The sequence below is a fragment of the Elgaria multicarinata genome, chromosome 16 (assembly GCF_023053635.1).
Source record: "Elgaria multicarinata webbii isolate HBS135686 ecotype San Diego chromosome 16, rElgMul1.1.pri, whole genome shotgun sequence".
NCBI lineage: Eukaryota > Metazoa > Chordata > Lepidosauria > Squamata > Anguidae > Elgaria > Elgaria multicarinata.
The window spans coordinates 17,012,132-17,025,826 of record NC_086186.1 but is presented as its reverse complement, the minus strand read 5'-3'; the positions used below and the strand labels follow the sequence as shown (position 1 = coordinate 17,025,826).

The following is a 13,695-nucleotide window of genomic DNA, read 5'->3' as shown; positions in this document are numbered from 1 at the left end:
TTGGGAATCCAAGTGTGACTATGCAGGGGAAAATAGCGCCATGTAACGAAAGCACTGAAAAGAGGCAAGCTCTGGTGCTTCAGGAATCATATAAAAGTTGTTTTATTGGTGTTAGAAACACGATTTTGAAATGAAATTGCTTGGACAAAGTGGTGAAAGTTTAAACACTCTGTTTTATTGAGCAAACTTGCAAGTTTGGGTGTCTAGGCAAGTAGGCACACCCACCAGTTAGTGCATAGTCTTTTTATCCCTTAGCCCGGCCGAAGCAGTCCCTCCCCAGTCTCTCCATTGGTCAGAGACTAAAGGGGTTACAGCCTATCCCGGTACGCCTTGTAACTCCTCCCTTGTTTACTTGCTTTTTCATTTCATTTGATATTCCACCCACTATTATTTACTTATGTCCATTTTAAGGTTTTATTCTTTCTGGGCACACCTTTCTTTATTCCTCTTCATCACGTCCCCCCCCCCATAAGGTCATGAGTTCAAACAACAGATTTGTTTCTCTTCCCCTATCATAACCTCAAAAACATAAATTCTGACAGTTCACATAGTTATTTAACCTCAAAGTCATAAATTCTGAGGGGCTCCAGTAAGTCTAACACACAATTCCATTACTCATGTTATCTCTGTTATAATAATATGACGTTCCCTCTGCTAGGTCTTATCCCCTTGCCCTTTGCCGTCTTCACCATCCCAGCTGAAAAGACCAACATTCCTTTTAGCTGACCCATTTCAGAAACTCTCACAAAATGTTTTAATAATGCATTATCTACTATATTTCCCTTATAACATCTATATAATCCATTGGCCATATCTCATCACAATACACTCATAACCCTGAAAAAGCAACATATCTTTCCACATATAACAATTGGTTAATATCCAAACGTGTTCTGCTCCATGTTTCGGACTAGTTGTCCTTCGTCAGGAGCTATAACAATTTTTAAAATATACAAGTTAAAATCGAAACAGGAACAACACTCGAAAATTAAATTGCATTCCTTTAACAAAACTATGTAAGTCTCAACTGTTCTTACATTCACATTTGCTGTCAACAAAAGTACAATAAGAAATTCCAGAATAGTACACAAAATATTCCTAGACGTTTTGCCTTCAGCCCCCTCCGCACTGATGCCTTGGTGGTGGTGGTGGGGGGACGATCCGGCTGGCCTCCAGGCCAAGCAGCACCAGTGTTTTCTCCGGCTTCTCTTCGCAGGCGCCTACCCCAGCCCGGCCTGGAGCTGCTGCTACTGCCTCGTGATCCCCCTGCTCTCCAGTTGAGCTGAGACCGAGGTCCATCGACGTGCTTGCCCCACACCACAAATAGCAGCCACCGCAAAAGGAGATGCCTGCACGTCGATGGACCTCGGCAGCGTTGCCTCACACACCCCACAGGCGTCACCAGCATGTGCTGCTGCATGCATGGCACAAGTGGGGTCAGGGGGAGTCTCCTGTGTGTGTGGGGGGGGAAGAGATGCACTCCAGCAGCTGCAGCTTCCTCTCTGCAGGGGCCCCTACCGCAAGGCACCTGGCACAGGCCAGCCTTGCAGCACGCCAAGGAGTCTGTGGAAGTCCTGGTAGCTGTGTTCAGTTTGAGAGGCTGCAGGAGTCCGGTCTAGAACAGAAGAAGCACCAGAGCAGGAGGCTGCCTGGACTCCCACACCGTCGATTGGGGAGAGCCGCCACCGCCTGTGGCATCTTCAGCACAGCAGCTGCCCTGGTGGGTGGTGGGGTGTCGAAGGTGGCATCTGCTGGAAAGAAGAGGGCCGCATGCTGTTGAGACATGGCGTCACCGCCGCTGCCGCCGCCGCTGGCTCTGTGCCTGCACTTCAAGGTGTCCAGGGCCCATCTCTCGGCCGCCTCTAGGAGGGCCCGCTTGAAGCTGGAGCTGCTGCTACTGCCTCGTGATCTCCCTACTCTCCAGTTGAGCTGAGACCAGCCACCTTCCCACCTCGCCTTGCCCTGGGCCCTCCAGCTTTGGGGCGAGGCTCTGCCAGGCTCAGGCCTCCTGGGTCATCATCGCACGTACACCCCTGCGGGTTCATGAGGGGACCCCGCATTTCCTCGCCAGCTTTTCTGGCCTCGACTAAGGCACGGCCTGGGCCCTCAGGCCCCGCAATGTGCGGCTTCGGTGCTCACCTCCGTTTCAGCTTCTGCAAAGCCACGCGGTAGGTTTTGGCGATGCAGACCACGCTGAGATCTGGGCCTGATTCCATCTTCTGGAAAACTAGGGGAAAGCAGTGGGTCAGGTCACACCAGAGGATTCTCTTGGAGCCTGGAAGCCCTGATCAGCCCAATCCCACGGCTGTTTCCCTTTCCCAGGACAGCTACACCAGTCCATCGGGCTTGCGTGAAGCGGCTGTGGGGCTTGTGAGCCGCCTGGTGAGGCAAGGTGAGGTGGGAAGGTGGCCGGTCTCAGCTCAACTGGAGAGCAGGGGGATCACGAGGCAGTAGCAGCAGCTCCAGCTTCAAGCAGGCCCTCCTAGAGGCGGCCGAGAGATGGGTCCTGGACACCTTGAAGTGCAGGCACAGAGCCAGCAGCAGCGACGCCATGTCTCAACAGCATGCGGCCCTCTTCTCTCCAGCAGATGCCACCTTCGACACCCCACCACCCACCAGGACGTCCGTGGCTCAAAGGGGGCTGCCTGGGGGTTTCTGTTGGCTCAATGGACCAGGTTGACAGCTATGGCCAGTAGCGCCACCAACCCTCAGTTTGGGGTGTGAGAGGAGGGAATCCAGTCCCATGGGCCCCCTTCTTTTCCCCTGCCCATGAGGCTGGCATGAAAGGATGCAGTGCCCCCACGCAGCCCCAGCTCGTGAACAAGGACACGGGCGTGCCTTGCGCTCTACTGGATCGTGACTCAGACTAAGAGATGCTTGTTAGACGGGGCGGCCTCTGTCCATCCCCTCTTTTAAATCCCCTGCCACAGGGGAGGGCAACCGCTGGACCTCGGCCTGCAATCAGGCCTCCGGCAGCAGCAGCCTGACCCTTCCCTGGCAGTCCACAGAAGGGAGGGGGAGAGGGAAGGTCAGAGAGGGGATGGGTTGATCCCCTCCCCTTCAGCTCTGGCCCTGAGCAGCAGCAGCAGCAGCAACATGTCTGCCAGGGAACATGGCCCTCAACCTCAAAAGGGCTGCCTGCCCCACCCCTGCCCTTCAATGGAAGCAGCGGCAGCAGCAGCACACCAGAACCAAAGCAGGTTCAACCAATGCAGGCGTCCCCGTCACTCACAGGCCTCCGGATGGATGGATGAACAGACCCTGGCTGTGACTCCGTCATGGGCCCATGGAAGCGCCGTCGATCTGCTGGCATTGGGAATCCAAGTGTGACCATGCAGGGGAAAATAGCGCCATGTAACGAAAGCACTGAAAAGAGGCAAGCTCTGGTGCTTCAGGAATCATATAAAAGTTGTTTTATTGGTTAATATCCTCTGTTCTAATGACAACCAATGGGTGCCGAGGGCACACAACTACAATGAGGTACAATATACGGAAATAATATTAACAACAGTGTGTGTGTGTGTGTGTGTGTGTGTGTGAGATAGAAATCTCAATAAATTTTTTTGTCTTTTTGTTTCTTAATTTGCCATAAAATTCTTTCCACAGAATAACAAAATGTCACAATGTTTTTTGAACTGACATAAATTTATTTCAATAGGCTTTTTAAACAGAAATGTTCTTTCAGAAGGCTTTTTTTAAAAAAACAAATGTTCTTTCTAGGCTTTTTTTTAACATAAAGTTCTTTCCGTAGGCTTTTTTACATAGATTTCTTTCGATAAGCTTTTAAACTTTTTTTAAACCTAATTTTCTTTCAGTAGGCTAACATGCATTTCTTTCAATAGGCTAAATATTTTTCAATAGGCTTCTTTAACATAGATTTCTTTCAAGAGGCTTTTTAACATAGATTTCTTTCGATAAGCTTAGACTTTTTAAACATAATTTTCTTTCAATACACTAACAGACTTTCAATAGGCATAGGTATTTTTCAATAGGCTTCTTTATGTTAAAAAAGCCTATTGAAAGAAATTTATGTTAAAGAAGCCTATTGAAAGAAATTTATGTTAGTTCAAAAAACATTTTGACATTTTGTTATTCTGTGGAAAGAATTTTATGGCAAATTAAAAACAAACAAAAAACCCCATTTATTGAGATTTCTACCACCCCGGTTGTTAATATTATTCAGTATATTGCACCTCATTGTAGTTGTGTCCCCTCAGCACTCATTGGTTGTCATTAACTTATCAACTACTGCCTTCTTTAATTTTGTACTCTCTGTTCTAAACCACCTATTTGCTGTTGCGAGAGCATATCTCACACTACAACTTTTCTAGGAGCAGTTTGAGGTGTAAATACCAGATACAGCAGATGTCCTACTATAACGGACTTAAAACAGGGGAAATGGCTCTTAATAAAAGGGTCAAGTGTATTTGGTGACTGCATCACACAAGCACAGAAATTAGCTTGCAGCATCTCAAAAGACAGAAACAGTGTGGAGTCTAGGTTAGAGCAGTGGTTCCCAAACTTTTTCAGGTTACCGCCCCCTTGGTTCCACAAACTCATGCCCAGTGCCCCCCTCTACCCTACCCTATAAAAATCATTAATCAGAATAGCGGTTTTCGACGATCCACTAAGGAAGATAATAACAATAAAATTCAAAACAGTAACAATTAATTGAATATTGATTCAAAATCTAATTACATTTTTTAGTTTATTTATTCAATTGAACATAATTGATGAACTTTATCCAGTGATATCATCTTTTCAAAATCTGATAGTCATTTAGCAAGGATATTAGATACCACATTTAGTAACTAGGGTAGAATACCTCACTATTCTGTAAATTCTTAATGTGATGGATGGGCTTGATGAAGTGATACCAGTTTCCCAATGTCTGGTTTGAAGTCACTTAACATGAGCCTTAAATCACCACGTTTAGTAATCTGGAGTCGATTTCTTTGCTTGGAAAGAAGTAGGCAGACCACACTAAAACCACGTTCCACCAAATATGATGTTGGAAATGCAACCAGGAGCTTCTGAACCACTCTCCATAGTGCAGGATAGCGATCAGAAATGTCTTTCTGTAAACAAAACTCCTGGTACGATTTCTTAAACTTTGGCTTCAGCTCAATGTCATTTTGTAGCTCAATAAGTAATAAGTTACTTATTGTGGTTCCTTGGTAGCAAAATGGCAGTCACATGAACAAGTGTTTACAGGCTGATTGATCCTATAGTGCAATCAATTTAAGGGCGGTATCCTGTACGGCCACTGAGCCTTTGCCAGTTTTGTTGCGCTCGCAGAACAGGCCAATAGTAGAGCTGTGCCTAGCAGTTCCTAAAGCAAGCACAGAAATGAGCAGCGACATTCATTTTCAGAATGGGGCAGGTCAACGGAGCGCCCCGTGGTTTACCGGGACAGTGGGCCCATTCAGAAGACACCTTTAACCATGGTGAATAAGGCTTTTTGCTTTATTCACCATGGTTAAAAAGCTGTGGTTTAAGGTGTCTTCTGAACACGGCCTGGCTTTCTGGCTTAACCACCGTGGTTAAAGACATGGTTTAAGGTGTCTTCTGTATAGGCTGACTGGGGCATGCTGGGAATTTTAGGACTTCTTTGTGTAAACATGTGTCAGATTGCCCCCTATGGGAGAAAGGGAAAAAACTTGCATGTCAATGAGTAGAAACAAGACACAAATGTAGTATACCTTGAAATAGGAGCCAAGTTTACTTTACAAAAGCTGCCCATTTTCATTGTTTCTTCAAGACGTTTAATTTCCCCACAGCATCTGTTTCCTTTGGGTTTTCCCTATTAACCTTGAGATGTATATTCTCCCTTCAGCAGTTTGACGAATACAGCAGGTGCTACTGCGCTGGCATGAGGTAAAGTTGAAGTTTTTAAAAAACACCACTTCACTTTCTCACAACAGCATCAATACCTGCTTCGAAAACTGAAGTCCCACACAACTTTGAAGTCCAGCTATTTACACACTTAATTCTCTGAAGCTAGTTGTACTCACAAGTTACACGATGCAGAGCAGGCACGTTTCCCACAACACTGTTTATTACGTTTGGTCAGTGAAGAAGAGGAGTTTGACTGGAACATTGACTTAGTACAGAACGTCTAGAGCTCTGCTCTTTGTCAGGATACAGCGCGCAGCAAGGATTAGCTTTTCACAGTTAAGTTAAAGGAAACAAAGGTAGCTCACTGACAATTAGCTTTACCCACTTAGCATAATTTTCTTTTCACATGAGCAAAATTGATGGTAGGCCGAAGGGCTTTCTGACGTCATAGGAGCAAATAAATGCACTTTTGGGAGCATCAGCTGAGCTATCAGTAAACACCTCACATAGACATCTTCAAGGCACGAAGCAAAGAACTAGGCCAGGCCATTTTTGTGTGTACTTTCATTTAACAAAAGGGAAGGACTTCGTATATAATATATATGTATGTATATATGTACAAACTACATGGATACAAAATAAATACATTTTTAAAAGACACATACAAAAAAGGCAGAAAGTCAGTCTAAAGCAAGGCTTTTGGAGGGGCGTACAAATGAAAGACCACTTTGGGCGAAGAAGACACGGCTTTGGCGCTGAAACGGCACCGGCGGCGTGGACGCCGCGACAGGCTCACTGGGGCAACGCCACCACGACTTCGACGTAATTGATGGGGAAGAAGCCCGATTCGCCATTTAACATGCCTTCGTACCAGTTCTCATCGATTTGGTTCGTCAACGTGATGATGTCCCCTTCCTTAAAGCCAAGCTCGCCTTCATTTTCGGGCTCAAAGTCAAACAACGCTTGGCAGCAAGGTTGGTCCATGTGCAACGAGGAACCTGCCCAGGGTCACATGGGAGACGCATTAGGTTTTTTTACCTGCACTTTCCCTGATTTGTGCTCCATGTCATTTGCAACAAATTCATTTAACAGCTTAGAAAACAAAGCAACCTAGTGCTACAAAAACACCAGTGTGCTGTGAGAAATTAATGAGAGCCTACTGTTAACAAAGCATCGAGGAGATGCTTGCTGCCTCTCTGCATGAGTCACAGCCCTGGCCTTGCCTCCTTCCAATCCATGTAAGGGCGTTTAATTCTGCTGCATCTCTTCATTGGCCTTGGATGAATTACTTCACTACTCCATTACAGGGATGCAGCAGAATTTTCTTACCTCAGAGGAGGCTGCCCTTTGTATCTGTGCAAGAGTCACTGCGCTGGGCTTCTAATCAGAATGTATGCCTAGATCACTGACTCAAGGGGGGATGGAGGCTCTGCTGAAGCAGAGAATCGTTACGCCTTCTGAAAGTTAAACTTTTAGCAGGGAATCCTATGCATGTTTAGACTGAAAGAAAGTCCTACAATTCCCAGTATTCCCAAGCCAGCCGGTCTTGGGAATGCTGGGAGTTGTAGGACTTCTTTCTGGACATGCATAAGGTTGTACCTTTAGAATATAAAAGTGAAAATGCAGCTCCAACTTTGCTCCACCATCAGAAGTTTGGGGAGCTGGCCTTCAAAAGAATCTGGCTGCAGTCCCATTCGTTGACGGGCTGCAACGAATGCAGCAGCCTGTAAAAGCTGCTGCTTGTCCCTCAATGGGTGAATTCAATCACAGCCTACACTGTTTTAAGTTAAAAACAAGAGGCAAAGTAAAATTCCATAGCTAAAGCAGCAACAACACAAACCAGGCCTTTCCCCCAGCAGTTAAGACACAGAAACTGCCTGCACTCTAGGGAAGTGTTTATTTTCTGGGAAACTCACACAAGGAATTAGCTTAAACTCCCAACTCCATAGATTTTTCTCTTCCCTAATTGTTTACGCTGTACTGATTAGTGAAGAGTAAATGTTTACTGTTTAGTTTTTAATGTTCTTGTTCCTATTGTTTGGAGGTCTTAGCGTTTTAAATTTTTGTACATTTTTGTACATTGCCTTGATGGCTTTTTCTTTTTCTTTTTTAGCAGAAAAGGCAGGGTATAGATGTTAGTAATCGATAATGCTGCACCTTTTTAGACTCTTGAAAATCCCATTAACAGGGATATGGGGTGAACACATATATTCTCCAGTTCCTTCACTGACACAGATGACTAAAGGACACTGGAGAAGTGTGATCATCTGTCTCAACCTGCCCGCTCCTGAGGATGACCACATAAAGTGCACAGTGGTTAGGTAGCGCTCTTCTGGAACCAAACCAAAGGCCTCTTTTGTCCAGCATGAGAGCACTCTTCAAATACTTAAAAGGGTGTCACACAGAGGAGGGCCAGGATCTCTTCTCGATCCTCCCAGAGTGCAGGACACGGAATAACAGGCTCAAGTGACAGGAAGCCAGATTCCGGCTGGACACCAGGAAATACTTCCTGACTGTTAGAGCATTACGACAATGGGACCAGCACCTAGGGAGGTTGTGGGCTCTCCCACACTAGAAGCATTCAAGAGGCAGCTGGACAACCCTCTGTCAGGGATGCTTTAGGGTGGATTCCTGCATTGAGCGGGGGATTGGACTCGATGGCCTTGTAGGCCCCTTCCAGCTCTGCTATTCTATGATTTTGTTACTACTGAGCCTGTTTAGGCAACACGCTAAACCATGTTTAGGCCGCTAACTGGTTTGCAGTAAATGGTTAGTGTGTTTAAAACGTACACACACGTAGCATATGCCAATTGGTGCCACCTTCGGTCCTCTCTTCTGGTGATTCTTAAGTGGCTACCAGACATCCACCAGGAATGGAGATGTACATCTTCACCCAGAATGAAGCTGTACACTTCCACGGGGCTACGCCTATTCCAATCCGCTACAAAATCACACACAACACCCTGAACGGATGCCGATTTCAGGCTCCCATGCGCACCTGAGGACTTTATCAACGGGCTGAATGAAATTCCATTGTGCTGTTGGCCGTTGCTTATTTCGAGAGACGCCCTTAATACCGACTTTGGCTTGAATTCAAGTCTAGGGCGACTCGACGCGATGTTTATCCTGAAAGAGGAAAGACGAAGGGGGTCAAACGTTGCAATGCTGGAAGCTGCAAAAAGCCACAGAACTTCTACCCAGCTGCAAAGGTTTTAAACCGCGGAGGTGAGCGGCCCTCCTTTCGAGCCTGTAGGCTTACAAATAGTGAAACAAATTACTGACTATATAACACTGAACTCAAGAGCCCTCCACCCACCATGCCAACAGTCAAGCCTGGAAGCATCAAGAGGAATTTATTTATTTATTACATTTCTATACTGCCCAGTAGCTGAAGTTCTCCATCATATTATTAAGGTCCACAGACATAATGCCCAAAAGAGGGAGGGTAACCTCCCCACCCACCACGAGGAATATAGAAAGCTGCCTTATACAGAGTCAGACCATAGGTCCATCTAGCCCAATATTCTTGACACTGCAGCTCTCCAGGGTTTCATGCAGGATTCCTTCCTAGCTGTGCTTGGAGAAACCAGGGTTTGAACCTAGGACTTTCTGTCTCCAAAGGATGTGCTCTACCCCACAATGCAGAACCTTCAGCCTGCACAGGTGTGAGCATGCTCAGTGCTCTTCAGGAGTCATATAAGGTTGAGTGAGAGCTGAGAAAGCAAAATGGGAGGGGATGAATTGGCTTGCTTGAGCCCCTAAGCGTTTATACTCTACAGGAGGTAGACACAGATGGCTGACTGGCTGGAAACTTAAAAGTGCTCCTGTTAGGATATACTGTAACATTTTGTTGCAGGTCTAATGTGTACTGACTACCCTGGGTTCCAACTCTGGCTGATCAGAGGAAAGACAAGCCAGAATTCTGGGTTTGGATGTAATGACAACCAAGCATCCCTGGTTTGTTCAGCTGCTTCCACCGGCAGGAGGAACCAAGCGGAAACGATTGAGCTGTGTGAACTCATGCTCTGGTTCATTCACAGTAACTCAGGGTTTTGGGGTGGGGGGCGACTTGGTTAGCACTGCATGCAAACTAGGCCTTTGAAATATAATTTATTACTTATTTACTGAATTTATCCATTTCCTTTCTGTCAAATGATCATGGGTGACTTCCATTTCTTTTTAAAATAAAAACTGTCAAATGTTAACAGTCCAGATGTTAAATCAGACCCTATGGAAACACTATTTTAAAGATTTGTGAGTCTTCACTTTCCAATGAAGCATAGGTTGGGTTCACACAACACGCTACCCTATGGAATTGGTAGATTGACGCTATCTCACAAGGACAAATGGGTACATCTAAAAGGCTCCATCCACCATAGCAGCATCACAGGAGCTAACACTTCTCAAAGACTTCCTGTTTGGAAGTGGCTCAAAAATCATAACCAATCTGGAATTATTCTTACCTGTTTTGAAGCTTGCTCTGCAGGTCCTCTAAAATTTCTGTGGATTGCTTGTGATAAACGAGGGCAGCTTCTACCAAGACAAGCAACTGGCTCACTTGCTCTATCTAAAAGGAGGAAAACAAAAGGGAATTGATGTAATCGATTTTACATGATGCTCCCAGAAGTCTGGAACAATAAAAGAGCTTGGAGAAGACAACAGTGATAAAATAATTGTGCTAAATGGGTGTGTGTGTGAGAGTGAGAGTGAGAGAGAGAGAACGAACAGCATTAACCTGTCCAGTGTGGACAGGCAAAACACGATTATCAATTTCAGGGGTCCTGTGCCATTAAATCAATAGTGCAAAACTTCAGTTCCAAGGGTCAAATCCAGGCTAAGAGGTATCTTATCAGATTTCTTAATAGGTCAGGAATTGGCATTCTGGGGAAATACTCACTCCTGTCACTAGGTGGGAGCATTTCTAAAGTAATACAATCGACCGAACAATGGCGGGCCCTTCCTCTCTCTGACTTCAAGCTGCCTTTCAAACAACATAAAATGGGGATGGGTTAAAAGAAACAGATTGGGAGTGGTGAGGGAAGGGTCTGAAATATCTCCTGCCTATTAAAATACATCGTTTTTGGAGAATATAGGGACAACCCCAAAGAGATTGGGTGTCATTTAGTTCGTTCATTAATTACATTTCTATGCTGCCCAAAAACCAAAGCTCTCCGGGCACTTTGCAACAATTCAAACCATCACACACAACGTGATAAAAGTTTAAAACTACAATATGAAATAAAAATAAAACCCAAACTAAACCTTAGCGGCAACACAAAGGTTTAAAATATAGACACATTTAACATAAGAAGAGCCCTGCTGGATCAAACCAAAGGTCCATCTAGTCCACCATTTTGAACACACAGTGGTCGACCAGCCATCGATGGAAACCCACAAGCAGGACACGAGCACAACAGCACCTCCCTGCCCATGTTCCCCAATAACTGACGCACATAGGCACACTGCCTCTGATCGTGAGGGTAGCACAGAACCATCAAGACTAGTAGCCATTGATAGCCTTCTCCTTCAAGAATTTGTCTAACCCTCTTTTAAAGCCATCCAAATTGGTGGCCATCACGACATCTTGCGATGTAGAAGCTGAAAGACTACAATGCCCGGGGGAATAAGGTCTCCAGATGGTTCCGATAAGAGTACAATGTAGATGCCAGGTGAGCCTCTCTGGAAAGCTCATTCCATGACGGGATCCCCAAGTCCGAAGGCTTCTTAGCCGTCCTCCACCTCATTTCCTTTGGTGGGTGCTCCCAGAGAAGGACAGCTGAAGATGATCGTAGGGTCTGGGCAGGTATATATGGGAGGAGTCAATCAAGTTGTTTAGGGCTTTGAAGGTTAATACTAGACTGGCAGCCAGTGCAGATGGAAAAGTATGAGCATAATACACTCACATCAGCCAATCCCTGTTAACAATCGCACTGCCCTATTTTGGGTCAGCTGAAGTTTCTAGACCATTTTCAAAGGCAGCCCCACATATAACACCATATCTAGTTCGGCCTTAAGTCCAACAGCCCTTACTCCCAAGTACACATGCACAGAAATGCAGTCTAAGGCTGCAATCCTATGACTACTTACCTGAATGTTAGACCCACTGAGCGGTGAGTCTTACATCCAAGTATTACATTCATAAATTAGAATGTAAATCAGCTAAAGGCTGATGACTGAAATCAGTCAAGTAAATGAAAAGGATTTAAACAGGAAGAGGAAGAAGAGATGCTTTCTGGGCATTTCAGCTTTTATTCTGTAAAAAGAAATAAATCTCTGCAACTAAGCCTGCAAAAATATGCTCAAAGGATGAAAAAGTGTGGCTAAATAAGATGTGCCTTTCTGCACAATTCAGGAGCTAAACCAGATTTCCCCAATCTGGTTCCTCTTCCTCCATGACGGTTTGAACGACAACTCCCATCAGCCCCAACCAGCATGGCCGTTAGGAGTTGTAGTCTAAAACATCTGGAAGGCACAAAGTTGGAGCAGGGTGGAATAAGTTATGGCAAATACGTATACATTGGCTTAACTTGCAAAATGAATACGGAATTCTCAAAATTTTATTAGCTCAGAACTTGGCTAACCTTACTGCAAAATGTGAAGCTTTACTACATATTGCATATTCCAGACAGTAAAGGCTTTTTCACGTGCTGACGGTGATACTTGCAGTTCCACCATCACAGAAGACGTCACGAAACAATGCAACAGACTCTTCCTTAACAATGGCAAGAACTTGCCCTGCCTGCAAAAACTGGGTAAAGGTAATGTAATATCATATTCCAGCAACTGCAGATGGCATCATCTTTCCCTTTGGGTATGGAACAATTACAAACACTGGAAGATGGCCAATGAAAAACCAGATATCTGATTGTCCAGTAGTTCTTACCGGTTTTGTAATACAATTTGTTTTTGCTTTCATGCCCTGGACTACCTGGAGCTTCTTCTTCTTTTGGAAACAGGAAATAGATATTTTAAGTAACTAAAAAGAACAAGGGGTGCAGAGCAACACCATCACTGCTTGCAATAGACCCTGCAGCCTAACACAGTACAGCAAATGTAGAAACTGAATACAGATCAACATGGACAACAGCCATGCCTGGCATCAGTAAGCTGCATCCTTGGGCCATTAGCAGGGCCCCAGGGCCTCACTACCATGCTAATATCCACCCTGGAATGCCCCCGCACTGAATGGCTAGTTCTGGAGGCTGCCCATTTCCCTAATTTCCCACAATGCACTGCAGCAATGCTACATCAGAGGCATGGTGGGAAATTGAAATGGTTCCCCAAAGGACACTTCACACCTAGAACCAGCTCTGACAACAACTGCTGAGGAAAAGATGCCTACCTGAGCTGTGAGAACTCTAAATAGGAATAGCATTATCTTTAAGGTCCCACCACCCGAGCGCCTGTTCAAAGAAGAGATGGTGCTTAGGGAATCTGGTCCAGGCTTCAAAATTGCTAGTCACAACACTGCAACCATGTCCAGCACAAGCCATAGCAACCTATTAGCTACCAAGCCTTGTTCAAGATTCTGTTGTGAACATACAAAGCCCTAAATAACTAGCAGGCTGCCTTCTCCTAGACACCCAGCTGACTCCCGAGATCTTCCTGGTTGTCCCGTGACTGACAGAATATCATCAGGTGACAGTAATGTAAGCAAGGCCTTCTTGGTAGAGGCACCCACTGCCTGAAACATTCTGAAATGTGAGATTCAAGAGCTGGAGACTATGGAGAATGTCAAACACTGTTGAAAACACTCTTGTTCACTTTATGTCACTGCCCTGTATTATTGTCGTTGTTGAGCTTGCATTTATTTTATTATGGTTTTAATAGCCAGAGAGCTTCGGCTATTGGTCGGTA

The 13,695-nt window shown here is 45.3% G+C and overlaps 1 protein-coding gene across 4 annotated transcripts in view; it reads right to left on the bottom strand.

The window, feature by feature from the left end:
- Positions 1 to 6,534: 6,534 nt before the first annotated feature.
- SH3GL3 (SH3 domain containing GRB2 like 3, endophilin A3) overlaps positions 6,535 to 13,695 on the bottom strand; it is a 39,342-nt gene continuing 32,181 nt past the window's right edge. For all 4 annotated transcript variants that reach the window (XM_063142325.1, XM_063142327.1, XM_063142328.1 and 1 more), the window contains 3 exons: positions 10,302 to 10,405; positions 8,837 to 8,964; positions 6,535 to 6,836 (listed from right to left, as the gene is read on the bottom strand). In XM_063142325.1, coding sequence (XP_062998395.1) covers positions 6,631 to 6,836; positions 8,837 to 8,964; positions 10,302 to 10,405 — 438 coding nt within the window. In that variant the 3' untranslated portion in view covers positions 6,535 to 6,630. The remainder of the gene's footprint in view (positions 6,837 to 8,836; positions 8,965 to 10,301; positions 10,406 to 13,695) is intronic.